At 40.1% G+C, this 23210-nt stretch overlaps 1 protein-coding gene across 3 annotated transcripts in view; it reads right to left on the bottom strand.

The window, feature by feature from the left end:
* Positions 1–22533, bottom strand: part of TRMT11 (tRNA methyltransferase 11 homolog) — a 28257-nt gene extending 5724 nt beyond the window's left edge. The window contains exons 1-12 of one of the 3 annotated variants that reach the window (XR_011328513.1): positions 22393–22533; positions 20885–20950; positions 20075–20148; positions 17649–17730; positions 17462–17554; positions 16275–16409; positions 14447–14603; positions 9639–9719; positions 8794–8958; positions 7346–7418; positions 6445–6596; positions 2986–3106 (exon numbers count right to left, since the gene is read on the bottom strand). Coding sequence is in view for 2 of the 3 variants with exons in the window: in XM_069805185.1 (XP_069661286.1) it covers positions 2986–3106; positions 6465–6596; positions 7346–7418; positions 8794–8958; positions 9639–9719; positions 14447–14603; positions 16275–16409; positions 17462–17554; positions 17649–17730; positions 20075–20148; positions 20885–20950; positions 22393–22467 (1254 nt within the window). In the remaining variant the exon portion in view is untranslated. Of the gene's footprint in view, positions 1–2985; positions 3107–6444; positions 6597–7345; positions 7419–8793; positions 8959–9638; positions 9720–14446; positions 14604–16274; positions 16410–17461; positions 17555–17648; positions 17731–20067; positions 20149–20884; positions 20951–22392 lie in introns of those variants that run through there. The other 2 variants (XM_069805185.1, XM_069805186.1) reach the window with 2 other exon arrangements.
* Between the last annotated feature and the right edge of the window lie 677 nt (positions 22534–23210).

The raw sequence follows: 23210 nt of genomic DNA, 5'->3' as shown, positions 1-23210 counted from the left end.
AGTAATACATCAGGCTAGTAAGCTCTCACCTCATATCACTTCTGTTTTGTTCCTCTCTCGTTCCACACTCTGGTTCTTCACTTCTCTAATTCTTCTGCCTTCAGCGTTTTAGAAGACTAGAAGTTGCTAGCTGGCTACAGCTAGCTGCCCTCTACAACAACTGCCTTCATTCACTTTTATTATTATCACCATAATTTAAGACTGGGGAGGAGAGGAGTTACTAATGACCACCATGGCTGTCCAAAAAAAGCGTTAAATGTTAAAAACCAAACAACTCTTCTGCTCATATTGTGCACATGCTGGAAAAGCCTATTCATATCAATTCTGTGTTCAGTAAGAAATCTTTTCCAGTTGGCACGATTTCATCGTAAACTTAAATAGAACAGACTGGATGCTTACAAGACAGTGAGTTATATACCACCTTTTGTGAGGTTTTTAATCCAACATTTATGATCTTCATGCTTATGATTAAGTACAATAGATCAATACTTCAACTAGACTTATTCACTTTTTACATTCACTTTGGTCTCCTTTATATTACAAGCACAATCAAATTGCACCACCAATTTCATGTTCAGTAACTGATTGAATTAATCTCCAGTTAAGAGTTTAGAGTGTTGATAGTGAAATCGAATTTGCTGTGAAATCTGGAATTCATTATTGGTGGCAAACACTGGGGAAACTGGAGGACTGCATAATGACACTACAGGATTTGTAAAACTTCTTAGCCACTTGTGAGTACTACGCTAAGCTGAATTCAAAGGCACTTGTGAGTGCCTGTTACAAACCAGTTTAGTAAAGCAGACAGGAACTGTCTGGAAATATAAATGCTTATATATTCATAAAAAATCATTCTTTCATTTAGGAAAAAGAAAAATGGCCAAAGCTCTGACTATTGAATTTTATGATCGTAATTGGTGAGTCAGAAGTATCCAATTCAAAGGTTGTTCAAGATATTAAAACAGGAAAAAAACATGTCCCAGGTAAGGGACACTGGAGTGGGGAAATCTTAGATAGTTAGATGCCAAACAGCAAGCAGGCACTAGCTAAGGAGTCAATATGTATTTGTTATTTGGAAAAGTTTTGCATCATCAGAAACAGTACACGGGTTCTGGTATCTTTAAATTACCTAAAAGGCATCTGGAGTCCTGAGTGTAAGCACCTGCACAGTTTTATCTAAGCAGTAAGCCTGCCAACTAGACTCAGGTGCTCAGAGTTAAGCATTTCCAGACATGAACCTCTCAAAGCATGTACTGAAGAACAGGTGATGCACAAGAATAACAAATGATGAAAGTCTATTCGCAGAAAGGTGGATATATTTTTTTAAATTAGAACATGTTATCCTACAGCACTGGCATTAATAACTCCTGCAGAAAACCTCCAATGAACACCCTGAGACATGCATGTCAAAAACTTCCATAATCTACCCTCTTGGCTCGCTACTGGTAAAGTTGGCAGCTCTGGCTCGAAACTCCACATACAGTGTTTTAAAAAACATTCAGGTGTTGCTTGAGAATCTCAGTCATCATTAGCATTATGAATGCAGTACTGAAACCATGCTGTGTTATTAGAGCAAGCACCATGCAGTCTGACTGTACCTCCTGTCATTTAAAATAGCTCTTCCAACTGACCAGGAATGTACTAAAAACACTTGCTCACTGTTTGCATGTGTTTTCATTAACAATTTGCTTCACCTTTGTTTAGCATCTGTCCTGATTTCAGCTGAGACAGAGTTAATTTTCTTTCTAGTAGCTGGTATAGTGTTGTGTTTTGGATATAGTATAAGAACAATGTTGATAACACACTGATGTTTTCAGTTAGTGTAAATGCTACTTAGCAACAAGTCAAGGATTTTTTCAGCTTCTCATTCCCAGCCAGCAAGAAGGCTGGAGGGGCACAAGAAGTTGGGAGGGGACACAGCCAGGGCAGCTGACCCCAACTGGCCAAAGGGACATTCCATACCATGTGATGTCATGCCCAGTATATAAACTGGGGGGAGTTGGCCTGCAAGGGGGGGAGCAGATCGCTGCTCAGGAACTAACTGAGCATTGGTCAGTGAGTGATGAGCAATTGCATTGTGCATCACTTGTTTTGAATATTCCAATTCTTTATCATTATTGTCATATTATTATTATCATCATTCTAATTATTTTCTTCCTTTTCTGTCCTATTAAGCTGTCTTTATCTCAACCCACATGGTTTAGTTTGGGGTTTTTTTGTTGTTTTGGTTTTTTGTTTTTTTTTTTTTTTATTCTCTCCCCCATCCCACTGGGTGGAAGGAGTAAGCAAGCAGCTGCATGGTGCCGGCTGCAGTTAAGCACGACAGCATCTCTTTTAACAGTATTAAGTGAGAGAAGCAGCAAGAATGCAAAGGAGACCTGAATGCAATACTCCCTGGTCCCAATGCCTCAGGAGAGGCACTTGGCATGTCCCAAACCAAAAAAAAGCCAATGTGCTTCACCATACTTATATCACAGCTACAATATTATTTCAAAAGCTAAAAAAGTACTACTCCAAAAATGAAGTGACAGAATTGAATACGGTCTACCTGTACTGCAAGACTCACAAAGGCATTTATAGTATTTACTTGGGCATCAAATTACACTTTGAAATCAGTGGGAACTTAGGCATCTAGGCATCTCTGTGGATCAGATTCACAGAGTTCAGTTTTCCAAGAAAAGCACATACAGCTTTCACAAGTAACCATAAGTTCAAAGATCTCTCTCTCACTATTAAGCAGCTTGCTCAGGATTAAAAGTTTATCAAAACCTGAGGAGAAAAAGGAAAAGACCAAAACCAGAACACCCCCCTAAAACACTACTCGATTTATTTTAAAGAAATGTGTGGCAATTTTACAAAAGCTCGAACTCCCATCATAAAAAACTCAAGTGCAATAGAAATAAGGATCAAATGCTGAATACAACAAACTTTTCATGAATGCGATAGCTAGTATTTTACACAATATAATCAAGAATTCAAGCTTACCTTGAATTCTTTCACCTTTTCCATGGTTATCAGGCGCCTTGATGTGTGGCTGGAAAGCATCTGCTCACAGTTGCTAATAAGTTTCAGGCATGGGTGGCGGGGAATGATCTCTTCTGTGTATCTGGAAGAAATAAACATTCATAGAGCTGTAAGCTCATGAATTGGAAGACTTGCGTCTGAAACTAAATTCATACAGATTCTTCACAAAATGGCTTACACTAGAAAGTTGCTATGCATTTTAATCTATTAAAGAAATTCAGGTATTGGTGCTCCAGAGTTTTTACATCATGTATTCCAATCATCTTGTGACATAAAACGTGTAGAATAAATTAAAACCTCACAGTAAAGACACACACCCACACACATTTCCTACATGTATTTACATGATGTTAATGTATGCACACAGGCCTGCCTGTATAATTTCAAGTAGAAAATACCTCAGGCTATCAGAAATAATAACTTATCCAATCAGAGCTGTAATTTTAAAAATGTATTCCACAGTCAACATATATAAAGTTGCAGGAACAACAGACTTAACTCTGGCTCCCTAAAAGGAGACCATTGTGCTTCAATTCCAAAACGTATTAAACCAGCTCTCATTAGACAGTGACATTCCTGGACTTCAAAATTTGGTGTTACAAGTTTATCACATTGTAATTACTTTTTCTGAAGGGAAGAAACAAAAATCAATTATCTTTTAACATCAGATGGTAGCAACACTGGCTTGCAATTAAATCCTATCTACAGAAGCAAGCAGTTAGTGTTTTAAATGCCCCCATCTCATAAGCATACTACTTTCTATAGAAACAGCTTTCTCTAGATTGCTTTCAATCTCTCCAAATGCTGGAAGAGGAATTTAAGGATTTAAGGGCTTTGCGTGGGACTGCAGGAGCTAGAAGCATTGACCTAGCTAGTAAGTATGAGAACAGACATCCTTCCTATATACTGAAATATAGATCAGCTATTTAGTCTTAGTTTTTGTAATAAACTTTCCTGTAATAGTTACAACATAATACTGAAAATGGTATATGGTATTGTCAGTGATTATGATTTCATGTAAAATGCTTGCTCTCATGATGCCCCAATGCTTGGGGGTCAGTCAACAGAAGTCAGACATTAAAAAGCAGAACAACTTTCACACCTATCACTTGAAGTTAAAAGGTACAAAGGAGGAGCTTCACATTTTTCCTGTGAAGGAGTAGATTTTCTGAATGCACTTCACAAAATAAATGTATTGTTCTGGGAAAAAGAGAAGTCACATGTAACACAACTCAAAATAGGATCCATCCAGCTGCTGATGGAAATCTTGACATTTCTTAAAGATAATATGAGCTGTTAAACAAGTAAGACAATACCAAATACAGACTTGTAAATAGGAAAAAAACCAAACAGTACTGCCTCTTTGCATTGTTGCAAAACGTCCAGATCGCAAACAACCTTTCAGTTGCTTCTCACATGTGGAATCAAGCCACTACTTTTGCTAGGTGAAGTCAGAACATGCTTCTGACAAAGGAGAATCAAATTAATTCTCAGCTGTTTTTTCTATTACACAAGACTTTTGATGCATCTAGTACCACCAAACTGCCTCTTTCTCTTACAAAGGTAGGCACTCTGCCACATCTTAAAAGTCTCTCTTCATAACCATATAAAAGCCTGACTGCAAAGGAATTAAAAGAATTCAGACTCAACAATGATTTCAATGTCAGATTGAAAGAGTAAACTTTGGAGCAAGATGCTATCTTGCAGAGGGAGAGATCATTATCACTTTGTTAAAAAGCCTTGTCTGTTAGCATTAATGCATATATTTCTACATTCTTTCAGGTAAAACTCAGAACGTTATCAAGTAAGAAATATAGTAGCAGTGGTTTTAACAGACATCCATTTTAATCCTGTTTCGTTTTTGAGTTAAGATAATACACAAAGATCTCAAATAACATATGAACCTGATGGCAGGTGTTGCCAAGGGATATTTGATAACAAAACATATTAGTAGACAGCATCTTATCTTCCCCTCACATACCTGCTTTAATGTTTGTTCCTGTGTTCATCATTATAGCTGAAAATAAAGTGCCTACACTAATATTCTGTGCTGATATAGTGACTCCTGTATTTCAATTCATAGTAGTATGTACAAATTCACTTTTTAAGAGGCATCCCAACTAGAGCTTGAGACAGCCAACCTCCCCAAAACAGCAACTAAAGTAGAACCAGAATATGCAGTTAATAGTTACCTAAAGTTAAACACTTTATACTGCTGTACTGAGGAAGCATGCTCTTAGCAATGTTCAGTGAGCAGACAAAAAGCTCTGGTATCTTGACAAAAAGAATAAACTCAGTAATTCCAAAGACAGTTTATTGACATGGAAGCTAAGAATTCACAACCACACATGGTCTGTCAGGGTTAAGCATGTATAGACAGACATTTTGAACAATTAGCTATAATACTGTTAACGGCATTCATTGTTTTGTTTGTGAATAGTCTTAAAAGAAAAAAAGCCTAAGATACAAATTCTATCATTAAAAAACCCCACAAGCTGCTAAGTGCACTCTTCTGTTATGGAAGCATGTAACAGAAATGGCTCCCTCTGATTTCCAAATTTTCAAAACAGCATGTGATAATTGTATGTAGGACTGTCACAAGCCATTTCCATGGTGAAACCAGGGACAACAACCACTTTATGTATCAGTATAGTTTGACTATACATAGAAACATGTGACATTGTAGAAGCTACCTTCAGAGCAAATCTACATCTGGAAGACACTTAAGTTACTGTACATCAACTCCCCACTTTACTGTGAAACAGCTTTGGGAAAAACAAAAAAAACAAAACCAAAACAAAACCCTCAAAACCTTATCTAAGAGATGCTGAAGAAAGATATGCAAACAGACGTCTTTCCTTTTAAACCCAGTTCTAATCCCAGGCTGCACTACTGAGCAGACAGCATCCTGCAGTCTCTGCTGGCCTCTCTCGTCCTTACAAGGCTGCTCCCCTACGCTTCCTGCCTCTCACTGCCATCTCTTGGTCACTTGACTTTTGATTTCTCAGAAGAAAGCTAAATTAGTAGTGCCAAACCCCAATGAGCCAAGAATGTTCTCTTACAGGACCTTGTCGTGCACCTCTATCAACTACTGTGGTAGAAACACATACTAATAAGAGCCTTGCCAGTACTATCTTAGAAATCTATCTGCACCTTGAAAGTCTAATTTTCTAAGCTTAAACTTCAACCCATTGGACATGCATTTGCAAGGACATGTGAAGGCTTTTTCTTTTTGGTAATAGTCAGGAATTATCTCCACCCAAAAACCTTATTTCAAAATCTGCTTTCCGTCCTACGAAGTTTTGAAATATGAAGTCTGAGCATTACTCTTAAGTGCTAGTACTATGGAAGTTCCAGCTCTACTATGCCCCAAAAGAAAGCACAGTGAGAATGTAGCACCCATTCTGACATACTACATACCAGAAATCAAGAATACATACTCAGGCCTGTAAATCGGCAGCCAATAAACTAATCTTCCTCCCATCACCAGATATTCTGCCGCAAACTTCAACAGGTCAAAAAAGATGTCACTTAGATGATAACTGGATGAAACGAAGATGTGATTGTCTGTGCTAAACAAAAAATTTACAAGTGTAAACATAAAAGCACATTTAAAACCTGCATTTTTAGTTAAACAACCAACAAAAAAAAAGCCTAAACAAAAAAAACCCCAAACCACAAAATAGCACTACCTGAGATTTGCAAAACTACCTAGGACAATTCAGGAGTACAACTTCTACTATGAGGAATATGACTTCCCAAATTCCTCTACTGGCTCTTTAGACTATCATCGTTAGTACTTGTGGAAGTCAAAGAATCACAAGCATGTAGGGAATAGTTATTTTGCTCAGCATCTTTCTTAAGGGCAATTTAGAGTAAAGGGCAGAAGACAAGGAAGGCCAGACAGTGCAGAAGCCATGTGTTATCTCCGAAGAGAAAGGAGCAGTGGAAATCCAACAGAGAAGATTAAGGTAAAATAGAGGTATTCCTTTTCAGACTGATTTTGCAGCTTGCAGGGACTGAAGAGAACTTTCTGAGAATATGAAACACAAGGTAATGGTGGTTTACAGAGACGAGAAATAGGATCTGAAATCTGAATACATGCAAATGATAAGCAGGGAGAACAAAAAACAAGAGGATTTCAGGAAGTTGCATACTAGTTTTGCGAACAGAACCAAAAGGGCTTTTCTGCTTTAATTATTAGTACTATCATTTTTTTTAACTGCTGACAGCCAACCAAGAAATAATAAAGATTCTAAAACTATGACCGTGTTTCCATTAAGACATTTATATTCTACAACTGACAAGACAGTTTACCTACCTTCTTTCAGCTGACTTAACTGTTTCCTTTTGTGAACCCGTTCTGCGAGTAGCTTCTCTGATACCATATGGTGCTATACAAAGCAAATGCATAATGCAGAGATGAGAACCTCACCCTTTGTCAAAATAACATACAATTATATTATACACACACAACAGTACACAAACTGTGGCTTATACAAAGTTAAAAAAAAAGAAAAGCTTTTACAAAGTGAAAGTCAGTAAGGGTAATTTCTTCAAGATCTATTAAAAGTTTCTTGCTGCAAAAGGTTACTTTAAAACTGTTTCAAAGAAAGCCCTTCAGCTGAAGAGGCTTCTAGCAGCCAGACATTTGCTACACTACAAAGGACAATGCTTTTCTGTTTTGTTCATTAAAAGATACTCCTTACATTTCCAACATGTGACAAATGATCCCATCCTCTTTTGACAGACACAAACATCTCTCCTACAGCACTTAGCTAACCTTTCTCAAAATGAAATTGTATATATTGGAATTTCTTGCCAACACATTACACAAATAGTAATTCTCGCACAGACAGAGAAGAGCCAGAGATGGCTTTCTCTCATACATTTTTGCACATTTCTAATAGCATAACATACTTATTTCATGTTCAACACATTTCTTTTTGTGAGACTTGTTTCAGCATCATGGAAGCACGCATATAACCATTTTGTAAACAAAGTAGTTGTGACACATTTGCAAACTCAGTTCTAAGTCATATTAATATTCTGTATTATCTTATTGCCAAACAGGCCAAATTAAAATCAGCAGGCAACCCACAAGGAAAAGTCACACTCTACTCCTAATTAATATGAATGTGTCATCCTAAGAGCCAGCACTAGAGATCAGAAATTGCTGTATCAAGGTCTTTTATTTAATCCCTTAGCCTCTACTCCCTCTCATGCATTACAAATGTGTTAAGTACATAGGTTTCTAAAAGATCAGAGGATCCTTTCAAACTGCTAGTGCTTCTAGTAGTTAAGGGTATCAGAAATACATTAAAATTTCTCTTTGGAAACACTCCAATAAGCACTTAACATAAGTCGCCAGAAGTTCATCAGAGCTGCATGGCAGATTCCAGTGTGTTGCAGATCAAGTCCTAACACCAACATGGACCATTCTGATAAGAAGTCTCTGTGCATCAATAAAGTTATGCCTTTACTGAATGAGACTTCTTTGAAGGATGATTTTCAGCCATATTGATTTCTACTGGCAAACATAGTATTCTCTCCATGGAAGAAAGTATTATCACCAGCTCCATTACATGTTTATAACTATCTTTAAATTATGCAGATCCGATTTCCACAATGCAGCTCTCAATGGTCATCTTTTGTAATATGGAAACTGCAGATCTGAGCACTCGTCAAGACATTAAATCAATGTACATAGGCATAGATAGAGGCAATGATCTTTTAGGCATCGTTATTAGGCAACATGAACAAACTTACGATCTGTAATGATTGCATCAAACAGCATCCCTTTTCGCCATATTGGTCTTGAAGAATCAGAAACTAGTGCATCAAGGTAATATTTCTCTAAACCATACTGTCGGAGATTAGCTCTGATATTTTCATCTGGTCCTCTCCATTTCTGGTTCTTTCTGCTTGCCTTGCCTGGGGCGGAGGGGGGACATGGAACAGAAAAAAAAAAGCATACTCAACAGCAAACTATTTTATAAGAAAAGCTTTCATATACTCTTATCATTTAATTTAAAGGAAAAGAATTAAATATCACATACAAACCCAGAGTTTATCTCCTGCCTTATTTTGCTCACTGTCACAAGTATTTGCGATAAACTTCACAAGTAGCAAGGAATAATGAAAATACATGAGAAAAGTTCTGCTGCACCATCTACATAGGGGCATCACAGAACACATTTACAAAAATGTTGGTTTGTAAGATGTTTTCACTATCCATCAGTCATAATCCTGTCCAATAAGTCAGATTCAATTTCCACTGCAGTTTTTCAGAGAAGTAAGAATGGGATTAGACCTCCTGGGTTAGATTACGAGAAGCTTCCTACATCACAGGCTAAGAAAGCACACAGCTGTTGTAATTACTATTTGGAACTTTGTTTTAGTTTTCATTATTCCTTTTATTAAATATTTCCTGCTTAAAAAATAAGTGAATAGCTTAGCTAGGATACATGTAAATTTGTCAATAAAAATAAGCATGACCAAATAAATCCTGTGAAGATTAAGGTTGCTTTAAAATCCACTAAGTATCGTCTGCTACCATCAGTATTCTTAAATTCCAGAGTAAGATTTCAGTGGCTTAGAAATATTTAACATACCTAATCCATGGATTGTGTTGTAATCTATATCAGCACCACACACATACGCTCCAAAGTGAGCTGAGGAGATTAGAAGGCCACCTATAAAGGGAAGAAAAGGGGAAAAGTATAAACTGCTGTCATAAATGTTATCTGTGTTAGGATTTTTTTGCTCAGGAACTTCAGGAGTTTACACCAGTAGGACACTAGACCCAAAGCTAGACCCAAGGGGAAAAAAAAAAAAAAAAAAGAAAGAAAAAAAGAGAATTAAAACTACCAACCAGTTAGAATCACTATGCAACTATAATCAGAAATAATAACACTAAGTTCCTTGTCTGTTATACCTGATCTTCCTTATCTTGCTATGCCTTATGTCACCCTTTATCTCTGGAGACTGTTCTTAGGAGTTCATTTAAGGTTTTCTGTATTTCAAGGCAATAAGATCCTTTAATCGTTACATGAACCAAAACTTTTAATTCTACTTTGCAAGGAGCAGGATTTCAAACTGTTGGCAAACAATCTGAAAAATCATCACCAAACAAATGGCAATTCTACCATGCCTGTTCTCAAAGTCAGTCTCCTTAACTGTGTCTAAAATCAAGCTTGTATAATGTGGCCATTCCCTGAGTAAGAAGCAATGGTCAAGAACCTTATAAATGTAAGTATCTTCAATGTGAGCAGCAATATCAAAAAAGTTTCCGTAATTGTTTTGCAGTGTGAAAGCTATATACAGATGCATTTTTTCTGTGAGTGTGCCACCTGTTTTGTCAGTACATTTATTAGCATACTCATCCTGCAATAAAACTAATTTTTAAATCACTACTATTGTGATCTGCTTTCCTAATTAAAAAAACCAACTACCAAAAACGCCTGTGTGATTTCCCCTTAAAACTGGACGATGGTTGAATAGCCCACAGAAAAGAGCAAATGACATTATCTCATTAACAGCTTCCAAATGGAAAAAAAAAAAAAAAAAAAGACAGACAGCAGAAGATTACTGTCCTGGTTTCAGCTGGGATAGAGTTAATTTTCTTTCTAGTAGCTGGTATAGTGTTATGTATTGGATACAGTATAAGAACAATGTTGATAACACACTGATGTTTTCAGTTAGTGTAAACACTGCTTAGCAACAAGTCAAGGATTTTTCAGCTTCTCATGCCCAGTCAGCGAGAAAGCTGGAGGGGCACAAGAAGTTGGCACAGGACACAGCCAGGGCACCTGACCCAAAGTGGCCAAAGGGGTATTCCACACCATGTGACATCATGCCCATGACCTCCCATATAAACTGGGGGGAGTTGGCCTGGGGGGCCAATGGCTGCTTGGGAACTAACTGGGCATCAGTCAGCAAGTGGTGAGCAATTGTACTGTGCATCACTTGTTTCATGTATTCCAGTTCTTTTATTATTATTATTCTTGTCATTTTATTATTATTATCATTATTATTTTCTTCCTTTCTGTCCTATTAAACTGTTCTTATCTCAACCCATGAGTTTAACTCTCCCTCCCCCAATTCTTGCCCCCATCCCACTGGTCAGGGCCAGGGATGGGGAAGTAAGCGAGCACAGCTGTGTGGTGCTTAGTTGCTGGCTGGGGTTAAACCATGACAATTACCAGAGCTGTGTTGTCGAGTCATTAATAAGGAGGTACATAGCTAACAAAATGGTTTAAAACGGAACAGTGACTGAGAACAAGGTTGTGAACCCCACACAACTGATGTTAACTGCTTATGGATACAAACGGTCCTGCTAAAATAAAGGGGCAGATTGCTCCAGGACGAAGAGCTCACCAGCACAGGGAACAACATGCAAGCTAGCTGTGCCGGTGACACCAGTTCTCCCACTCACCAGCAGCATGAAGAGAAGCATCTCAGGCGGCTGCATTGCCCCACGCCACCCACTCAGCACCAACAAATCCCTAACACGCACTGTGTGCGCAGGCTAAAGATCCCATCTCAGGGCACTAGAAAACGCCTACACCATATGCTAATGAACTCTACCAAAACTGAAGCTGAGGGAGAAAGAGAAAAAAAAAAATTCCTCTGCTTTTTCTTGTGAAATGGATCAGGGAAAAGCAAGGTTACTCACCCCAGAGGAGTCACCCATTTCCCTTCTCGGCTGCAATCCCTCAGAACAGATGGGCAGTACCTCCAGAGGGTCAAGACAAATTTAGCTAGCCCTGACCCCAAGTATGGCATACCACCCAGTCCTATAAAAAAAGTAAGAAGAAAGTACTTTGCCCATCTAAGAATGTTTTTAATCACAGGGAAAAAGAAGTTAGGAAAACATGAACTTACAGCTTTTAATAAATCTCAGCTGGTACTAGTTCAATTCTGTTCAAACAGAAGGCGCATGAATACCTAAATACTCTCATACAGCCAGCCCTTTGACCTACTGTATCAAACAGATGTATACAAAGGGTGGATCACAGAATCATTGTGTCCCCTGATGACTATTAGCAGAATGATGATGGCACCGAACATCCTGCCTTTCTACCATACACTATTGCCCCCACCTCTTCAGCACAGAGAAGGGTCTGGTCATAGCACTATCCTCCAGGATGTCAAAGAAAAAATTCCTGTCATTTGCAATTATGCAGTATCATAAATTGGCAAAGGGAAAGTAGGGACAAGTATCTTGCAAAGGTACAAACAAGCAGCTTACTGAGATAGCTTGAACAGATTGTCTAGGAGGAAGTACAAAGTATTCAGGTAAAAGACTTGATTTATTCTTCCAGAAACCTGCAGGCTTCCTTCTGCCCAACACCGAGGAAAGAATATCTAAACAGTTTATGGAAGTTATGTTTTAGAACTCAAAAACAATCCTAGCCATTCCAATTCTGCTTTACAAAAAAGGGGAATCAAGTCTCTTAAACCAGACTGGTCAAAAGCACTTTTTATTCCAAGGACAAATTGCAACTGTCCACTCTTACACTAACATGGAAGACTTGTGATTTGGCTCATCCAGCAAAACCAGTTTGTCTCCAACAAGCAAGCACCATTTTGCAAGGCCATTCTGATTTGATACTATTTACCTTTTCAGCATAAAAACCAGGAAGAAATCAAGCCAGGTATTAATTAAAGTTGCACCAATAAAGAAATCTGAACTGCAGTTTCTTCAAAATACTCCTTTCCAAACCCATCAGCTCAGACTCACTGCATCACTCTCAATTCTGAGCTACCTCCCAAAATTCCAGGGGCAGGGCACTGTTGCACTGACAGTCTTGAAAATCCTCTAAAGGACCTCAAGAGACAATTGAAATTCCTGGGGTTTACTCACCAAAAGGAGGTGCAAAAGCCACTGTTTTGTTGTTTAGTCATAAGTACACTTTACTGACAAATGGCGTGCCACCCAGTATCTCCAGTGTCCCTACATACCTTTAATCTCAAGCCTATATATTACAGATGTCTAGTGCAATAAAACCACAAAAATTGCAATTCAAATCATTAGGCGATTTGGGGAGAATTTTGTATATATTGCCTTTTGAACTGAAATACAACTTAACATTTATCTTCAATTTCTACAGCTTCACCACTTCTGTGTGATTTTTCTTTCTCTAGCTTTACCCTTCCTTTTTTTTTTTAATTTGATTTTCACTCCCAAGAGAATGCATGCTCTCAGAGAATTTTTTGTGATTTAGGTTTAGCATATTTTTGTAAAAAGACACAAAACCACAGACAGCAAAATAAAACAAACTGCTTCGAGATGAAGTAGAGGAATTTCCTCAGCGTTTCAAAGGGTACTACCTATGTGCAAGGAACAAAAGGAGGAGGAGGAGGAAATTTCATAAGACATTATTATGCACACAAAAATATTCAGGTTTTATATGAAGAAAAATTTAAGACAAAAACATCTAGTTCACCAAAGCCCTGTGTTTCTGAAAATATTATATCCCTGATCTGTTTTCCATGGTACAGAGAAGCCAAATGCTAATAAGAATTTGTCCTACTAGTGACCCTGTAGTGTTGTCTCCTCTTTCCCTAACTTCTCTGCAGTGATTTCTGCAGTTAAATCTCTTCATCCTCCCATTAATATATTTTTGTATGCATCTTACACACAGTCTTCTTGATCAAAGTTTAGCAAAATACAGGTCCGAAACACAGCCTTTGCTATGCTTTTGAAGAAACTACTATAGGTAGCTTAACACAATATACTCTTGTACAATTAAATGCCACAACCTGACACAACAGATCTTCTATTTCACCTGCAAAACGTCCGAGTTTCCCTTAGGTAAAAAGGGCTTCTATGCCACACACAGTAATATGTGGAATAAAAGCTCCCCCTCCTGGCTTAACTAAGAAAAGTTCAGCTGGGGGCAAATACATGGTGTGAATAATATTATCCTGAAGATGAGACGTGATGGTACAAGAAACTGATCACTATTGAATGCTATGGCCAAACTATTGCTATATTGTGTTATATGCCCAGAAGTGCCCTCAGCACTCCTCTAAATAGCCACCTCCAAAAATGCTGCTCCTTGTAACATTCTGAAAGTGGCTGCAGGGAGTGCTCTATCCAAATTTCAGTTGTTAGTCACTTTGGATCTTAAGCAGTCCATCATATGCATGAACTGGCATTTAAGCCATGTTACATAAAATAATACAGTGAAGATAGATTTGTCAGAAGCATTTACATCTTCTGAAGTTGATCTCCCTCCCCCAAAATCCCTTTCAAATTAACAAAATATTCATTTTATAATCACCATTTTGCTTTTGGCACCACCTCAAGTATCAGTCAAGCACCAGAAGCCGCTGCACCAGGTAAAAGTATGTTAACTGCTCGCACCACAATCTCCCACTTTTTCCTGCCAACAGAAAAAAAAAGTGTATATACCTGTTCCAACAAATGGATCATACACTACATCATTGGGTTTTACTCTCCCATGGTTTGCCATAATGAAAGACAGGCAGGCATCCATGCTCGTATTTCCAATGAAGTGTCTCTTTTTTACACTATAGGACTCGATAAGTTCTCTTTGGCCATCTGCAATCTGTTGAAACATTTAAAATCACTGTCAGGTCTTAGATACAAGATATAAGCAGACAGGCTAACAGACTTGCTTAAGTGGCACCATCCAACAAACAGGTAACTCTTCATTTCATAACACATCACCTTGCTTTCTGCCATCTAAAAATATGACAGACTTCTTTCCAGGCAACAGATATCTTGGTTCAACACCTACATAAATTCTTCAAGACAGAGGTCAAAAATATACAAACAATTTAAAGGGAAAATTCTTCTGAAGAAATAAAAATCAGTGCAACTTTACTATTATTCTAGGTATCAGAAAAACAATTCCTGGCAATTCAGAGTTAAAAGAATTTCAAAATTATGAGGAGTAGAAATGCATGTTAACACATGCGTGCACATACACACACACATGCTTAAGGTAATGCAGAATTTCCATCTTCACTGGCATTTCTGTCACACTCAAAATCTAAATTTAGGATAGTGTTGACAGATCGGAATTTACTGGAAAAACAAAGACCACATGCTAACATTTTTACATCAGACTTCCAAAATATGTTGAAGAGGACCAAAGCAATCTGGAAGAACACATGTTCAAAAGCTCTTCCAACACTATCCCCCAGCTCCAGCCAACATCAGTCTTACTGGGTAAACAAAATACACTTGCCTAATTTTTTCAGGTTGGTTTACTTGTTTTTAAACACTTCAGGAATCCAGCACAGATGGGACAACAGCTGCAATGTTTTGCAGTATTGCCACATCCTAGGGTGCTTTCACATTAATCACAGGCATGGAGAATATTTACAGGTGTGAACAGATCACTTGGATCTCTAATTTCTCTGTATTCAAGCCCCTGACCATAGCTGTATAATGTCAGCAGTGGTTCTCCCTCCTTCCAGCTGCCCTTGACCCAGGACATTGCAAGCACATATTCCCATCAGTGGCTGGTGTCATTCTGGAAGATGTCCTTCGGGAAGCCACTTTTTTTCCTCACAAAAAATAAAAGACCAGATCAGATTTCCTCAGGATATCCTAATAATGCAGCAGGTTTGGAGTGCATACACCAACAGGCAAGGAAGCCTGGAGTAAAGACCTCAGACGACAAGCTCCAAACAGTTTTTGGACGTGGTTCCTACTGTACAGCACTGCACTGTCAGTGTCCCTCCGGGTGAACCTCTACCTGTGGGCTGGACTCGCTGATGTCCAAATCCCCAGGGATCAATCAGCCCGTGCCTTTCCACGGAGGTGCCTGTCAGGACCACCCGAAGCACTTACAGAATGCTCCAGCCGGGCTGATGCAACTCAGGGGGGCCGCAAGGCATCTACGGTTCCTGTAAATCTGTCTTTGTGTTTGAAAAAAGCTGCTCCATCTGGGCCAACAATAATATAATACACCAGCATAGCTGTGCAGTCTCGCTGCTGTGTTGAGTTCCCTCAGTGGAGGACAAGATAAGGTGTGGTCCCAGATACAACTTCAATATTTTCCACCTCTAAAATGCCCAATTAACCTGCTTTTTCCTAGTCACAATAAGAGCTTTCAAGACTTGCCTAAGTGTATTATGCAGGGACAGATTCAGCCATAATTATATTGCCTGCTTCCATTAAGGCTCAACACAATTTTTTCCATTCAAATTGAAGAACACTTTCCTGAAAATACAAGCTCGTAAGAACTGAAGCAAGTGTACTCACGCACCCATCTACCAAAATACAGGTGAAAGGGCTCTTCTGGAACATTATTAGGATCCATTCCATAATCTTCCAAAATCCAGAAGATGTGTTCTGGATTCTTTAAATTTACTTTTCCTTTGAATGGCAGAAATTCAAGGGCCTATACAATAAAGAAAAACAGAGTAAAAGATAACAGGGTCAAATTATTGAAATACACAGCCCACACAAAAAAAAACAACAAAAAACAAACCACAATTCCACTTGTGGGAAATGATAGGTTAGTACTAAAAGTACATTCGCAATTTTCTCTGGATTTTTGAAATGCCTTTCTTGTGAATAAAGATAGCTCAAATGATTAAGGATTAGAAATCAGGGATAACTTTTTTATTAACTGAACAGAACCCAACTTTAGAGGAAATGAACTGTGCATATTAATTATGCAATTTTCAAGTTACAAAAACAACACGATGATGAACAATGAGATTTAAAATCTCAGTGGTGTGCAGCTACACCGATTTACATACTCAGCATTATTTCATGCACACAAAAACTAAACAAACAGGAAAGTACAGGAAACCTGTACTATTAATACAGGTAATTTCAGTCTCTGTAAATGAAGTAAATAGGATAAATAGCTGCTAGAAATAGAATGTGGATGAGCAAAAATTAACAGTAATTTAGAAAAATTTCCTAAGTAAAAATACTGATACATTTAGGAGGAGAGCACAGGTGCAGACAAGAGCATAAGGACAGAACAGGAAATCAGCACACAATCCACAGCTTGCAGTTGAAGTCACTGGACTGGCTTGTTCCGCATTCTGCAGCAATAAATGCCTACTACAGAGATCAAGCAACAGATTTTCTAAAAGTCTAGCACCTAACTCCAGCCATTTGAATCTTACAGTTTTGGGCATTAAGCTTCAGCTTCCCCAGCACACTGGGCTGAAGTCAGCAGTGATATTTGTTTGTCTTTGTATATGCCTTACTTGGTCTATTTAGAAAAAAAAAAAAAAAAATACAAAGTCATGAATTTTGAGGAGCATGTTAATTTAGACACAAAGATCTCACTTAGAGCTGAGAAGGCATAAGCTGTAAACTGTTTTAAGATCTTCAGAAACCCAAACTTAAATACACTCTAGACAGCACTGATAGCATGGCATAAGAACAATGTGAATAGATTAAATATCAAAGTTTTCTTAAAGATCTACTTACATCTATCTTTTTAACTTTCTGTGCTTGGGTCAGTGTTTTATTAAATGTATGAATGTGTACTTTGTAAGTAGAGTCTGACTGTAGATATGGAAGCTGAAAAAAAGGCAAAGACACTTTCATTAGTACAGCTGCAGTACTATTCAGCGTGATTAAGGAACCATATTATCCAGATACTTTATATGCATACCATCTTGTCCATTGGATAGTTCTTCAGACATGCATAGAGCTCCCCTGCAGATCTTCCATGACCCCACAGTTCAAATATAGACCTGAAATTACAAAGTCTTTTTAGAGTGCAGTCATACAGTGGAGGCGGCGGGGGGGGGGAAAGCCCTGCAGATACTTACTCCTTTTAACCTTCTTCGCCAAAGGATTTAGGCTTTGCTTTATGGAGTACTGAAGTGCATTATTTAACTCTTGGCACATGCTTAAGTTTTGTTCTTAACAGGGACACACTTATTTTTAATCCTAAACTGGAATTCGATTAAGCTTTTACGTTTGGTAACGTATACTAAAAGGTAAATTTCCATCTTAAGTACCCTTAGATATCACCAAACCTTTTTCTGGTACACAGTGATACTAGTGAACGAGCCAAAATTCATCTGTACCTATCGATTCGGTGGGGTAAGCAAAGGCTGAAAAAGGTCAAGAACAGACTTTCAAAGTGTTACACTACCCTGGAGTAAAACAAATTGTGAAACTGTAACATCCTATGTATAATGACATCATCACAGGTTCTATCCCATTTTAAGACATGCTTATGATGTCTCATATTTTCAGATGTTTAAACACTATGCTGTCTCACACTTTTTTTGTTTCGTTTCCGTATTGCTGGCTTTAAGAAAAGCACTGCCTTGGAAGATGAGATAACTGATGCTACTGTAATGAAGGCACAACATCCCATCATAGACTTTTCCCCCAACATTAAAATATCCAAACTGAGTGGACTTTCCGTATCAAAGGAAAAAAAATCTTTTTTAGTACAGGAGTCCTAGGGCACTGCATGTATTGTTGGACACTCTTATGTGCATTTGCAACACATCGTAAACACAGCCTTTAAGGATTACCAGTGCCATGTAGTACCTTTTCAAAGATGACTCCTGAAAGCAAATCTTCAAAACATTCAAAGGTTGAGCTCACTCAAGCAAAAATAAGCGAGAACTACATTTTACTAAGTGACAATACCAGATACCAAGACCCAGTGGTAAGCCATTTTCTTCAAGTATTCCTTTCCTGAATAAATTATTTAAGGCTATATTTCTAACCTGCCTCTACCCTGAAAAAAAGTACATTTTTCACAGTGTCTAATTTTTCCTGAAGCATCTGTCTCTATCTACTGTGAGAATTTAAACTATATTTCTAGATGGAGCAATGGACATGTTGACAGCATAGGCTGTACTAGAGAGAACTGAATATTCATCTTTGAATTTTATTCAACTGTTGGGAGAAGAAGCTCTTACAACACCTTCAGGCCCACTTCTTACTTTTACACTTACATATGTATTGGAAAAAAACCCTGCAAAATGCTGGGGAGATCTTATTTAGATAAATGTATGCTTCAGAGCTTTTAATATTAATTAGCATTGCAATGGAGATGCTCCAGCAATCTTACACTAAAACTAACATATCTCCCCACAGCCAGTAGTAGACCAGGAAAAAAGCAGGGGGCCAGTTATGCTTTCTACATAAAATAAGCATACATTAGTTGAAAGAGCATGGCGAATGGAATATCCGCAAGCTGTTTTGTCATGTTTTACTCCCTTAGTTGCCTACAGCTGCTTTTTGAAGTGCAGTACAGTTTATCCCCATTAGAAACATACTATCCTAAGGATAATTTTGTATACATGGGGTTTCTTTAGGGAAGAGTGTACAACCCAAGTCACTGTAGGTAAAACTGAATACATGACACAAGAAGCACTCAACAGGGGCCATGCAATGCTCTGCAGAGGTGCCCAAACTAACCCTGAACAGGACAGCACAGACATCCCAGATTTAGTATGATCAGAGAGCCATACCACAGCTGGGCTGCTTCTCATCCTGAACTGTGCCTCCAAGGTATCTCTCAAGCCTCACTGGAAAGCACGTTATTCAGACACCTCTAGAAAGGACGAAAAGGCACTGGAACAATCACTCTCTGGCATATTCCTGTGCTCTTGAATTTTCTAGAAGAACATCTGCTGCAGCAGTCTGGGCTGAGGGCTCAGATACCAGCGCTAGGAGGGTGACACAAGGAATCACTACCTTTCCCGTCCAAACTTGATTTTCAGTTTTTATGTATCACTGTTTTTATCTTTTAATTCCATACACATTTTAAAACAAGCAACTAACTAAACATTATTCAAGGAGACTAAAACATCAGTGACACTACAAGACAAGTACTGGCTCTGCACTGAAGAACACTGTCTCAAGACCCTGTGCTGATCGTACACTAAGTAAAGAGGACAGGCATGCTACCATAATCAGTCCTACAGGCTCCAGTAACACCTCCTCAATTCTAGAGGTAATCAGAGACTACTTATTTTAAGACTCCATACAAAATTTATATTTGCCACAATATAGCAGAACAAATTTCCACCACCTAAGTTATCATTTACAAGATTTTTCACCTCTTACTTTGCACATACTGTCCGTTTCATTAGTCCCCTCGCCATCTCTTCTGAAGGAATACTGAGAATCCAAAATGGAGACTGAAATAAAGAGAAGATAAGTGATGCAAATACCTAGCTGGAAGATGTCACATGAATTACAGAACTACACAATTCTGTTCTATAAAAACAGAACATGCACGCTGAAGATTAAAAAAAAAAATGAATAAAACTGTACAGAGAACATGAGGATAAAACATTTAATTTGAGGTAAAACTGTATATTCAGCTTGAATGTCTGAGAAATTTTATTAGGTATTTCATTTTCTCCCCTTATCTTTGACTTGGTAAAATCTTATTATTTGTTTATGCTTCTCTAGATTATTCATCCTCTTATGACCCAAAATACCTCATTACACATGAGTAGAACTAAAACCCAGTAACGTTCTCTGACTAAGCATTGAGACCAGAATCATACAGCTTCCTAGCTTCATTCTTCCAGACACGCTGTCTCATTGATTTAGAGGCAAACATCAAATTCAAACTGCTGCAGCATGTTTTCATGGTTCAGCTATTCTGAAAAGCAAGGAGAGCCTCCCAGCAGATGGCATTGTTTCTTTTCACACTGTTAAACGGAGGCATCCTGAGGCGCGTTTTGTGCATCTCTTACTCAGTTTCGAGTCTTTACTGAAATTGAGAACTGCTCGTTTTTAGAAGATTCCTTATTTTCCTAAGAAACTTCAAAATTTATTCAGCTATCCACATTTAATAAAAATACTACAAAGAACATACTTGTACACCATACACGCACTTGAGTAAAGTATTTGGTCCTCACTTACATTTACACGAATTTCCTGCTCGCTGCTGAATTGTCCACCGTAAAGCGAGAGCAAAGATGTTATTTCCTAAAGTGAAAATATAAAGGTCAGGCTTTAGGAGCATTAACTAATGTTTTAAAGCAAATAGTAAAAAGCAACGTGCAAAAGAAAGCCTTAATGAAAACAAGGAAAATAAATGATGCAATACACATTAAGTATTTTAAAACATGTGTAATGATGACCTACCAATTCTGACAAAAACCCTCTGCATTTCAGCACTGTTTTAAACAATATTACCCTGGATGTTGTATTACTAGCTCTTCAAGGTGGTGCCTAGGAGAGCACTTAGGGTATCGAAATTTGTTACAGGGTATAGTAACTCTGTAAGTCATCATGGGAAAAAAAACAAACAATCACAAGTTAAATTTACAAACAAGAGGGTTTGTTATAAACAGAAACTGAGCATATGCTAAAGCAGACATTCAGCAAGGACCCATAAAAACCACCAGGGACTCATAAAAAATACCAGGCAGCTTCAGGTACGTTACCATTTATTTTTGTTTTAATGATTTCCATGAATAGCACTTGATAAGGCAAAACCACTTTAGCGACAGGGAACGAACTCCGCGCCCCAAGTTTTGCAAACCAGCTGGCACAAACGTGTCAACGACAAGGAGGCTGCAGGATTTGAGGCAGGACTGGCTGGCTCCAAAACCCAAAACGCTGCCGTCCCACCGCAGAAGCGGGTCCGCTCTCTCTGACCCTGAGTTGGCCAGATTGTTGGCAAACCCTTCTGGCCCAACGCTCAAACCCTTCTGGCCGCACAGGAGCGAACGCTCGGAACCGAAAGCCGAAAGCGAGCCGTCCGCAGGGCCAGCGGTGCGACGTGGAGGAGGGCGGCTGGTGACGAGGACGCCCGCCGAGGCCTTGGAGACCTTCTCCCTTGGATCCCGGCAGGCCCCAGGGCTTCAGAGAAGCCCCGTCCTCGCTGCTGCCCAAGTCTTCCCCTGGAAAATGAGGCTCTCCGCACCCTCCCGCCTCACGCCGCCCCACAAAGGCGTGCGATGGAGCGGGCCTCGCCTGTCCTCGGGGCAGCACCCGCTTACCTACCCGCACCACGCCGGCGGGAACACCTGCATGCTTCAAACGAACTAAAAAAGCCACCAAACCAAGACCTTTAAAAACGTGTTTGCAAACCCCCCCCTTTTTTTTTTTTTTTTCCAGCCAGTTTCCATTTCCCCTCTGGAGCCCCCAGCTACTTTTCGCTGGCGACCTCTCCTAGCCCCAAAGGCTCTTGAAAGCGGCCGGGAAAGCGCTGCCTTAACGCCAGAGGCTCTCCATGGAGGCTGGGGGCAGGAGGAGGATGAGGAGGAGGAGGGAGGACGAGGAGGACGAAGCCTACGCCCGCGGCAAGGCCGAGGGGAGAAGGGGCGGCCCCGCGCTAGCCCGCCCGGACCTCCGCCTCAGCGGGCGGGCGGCCGGCAGCAGGCCCCGGCCCCGGCCCCGCTCCCGGCCCCGGCCCCTCTCACCGGCAGGCGAAACTCGAGGTGCTCCTGCGCCAGCAGCAGCAGGTACCGCCGGAGCGCCGGGGCCGCCAGCGCCATGTCCGGCCATTCCCCCGCCTACCCCGGGCCGCATGCGCCGCCGGGCGGGCCCAGCGCTGCGGCGGGAGCGGGAGGAGCGGGAAGAGCCGCCGCCGTTGCCGGCCCCAGCGCGGCCGTCGGTAAGGGAGGGAGGCGTGTGGCAGAAAAAAAGCCCCCCCCCCCCCCAGACACGGACCCCGCGCACACACACGGACCCCCGTGTGCCCTCCCGCCCCGGTACGGGCGCTGCCGCCGGCTCCGCTGGCTGAGGGGGCCGGCAGCGAAGGGCTGCTCGCTGATTAATTAGCGGTCGTTTCCTCTTCTGCGCCCTTTTCTTCACGGACGTTTTGCGTGTGCTTTGGAACCCGCGCCGTACGTCAGCGCGGTAGCAGCTGTGTGTAATTAACGAGTAAATAAATACCCGTTTGCGGGGACAGGCGCTCCGCCGTGTTTCGCTGAGGGGGTTCGTGACCGAGGAGCTGAGGCGGGCGCTGGCCCGGCGGGTTTGGGCCTTGGCCTTCCCCCGGCGATAACCTGCCCTCGCTGGCATCGGTGGGGCGGATCGTTAAATCACATTAACAATTAACAGACACCAAAGGAGCGGCGTTCGTTTTTCCACGGGAAGGAGGTCAGCGCCGGCGAGATGCGTGTGGGAGCAGATGGAGACGAGGAAGAGATTCCCAGGAAAGGGGCAGAGATGTGACTATCCAACGGGGGGGGTTGTACTGCAGCTTGTATTTTGTTTTATTTTAACATCTAGACTT

The sequence above is a fragment of the Haliaeetus albicilla genome, chromosome 17, assembly GCF_947461875.1.
Source record: "Haliaeetus albicilla chromosome 17, bHalAlb1.1, whole genome shotgun sequence".
Lineage (NCBI taxonomy): Eukaryota > Metazoa > Chordata > Aves > Accipitriformes > Accipitridae > Haliaeetus > Haliaeetus albicilla.
This window is presented reverse-complemented; position numbering and strand designations above follow the sequence as displayed.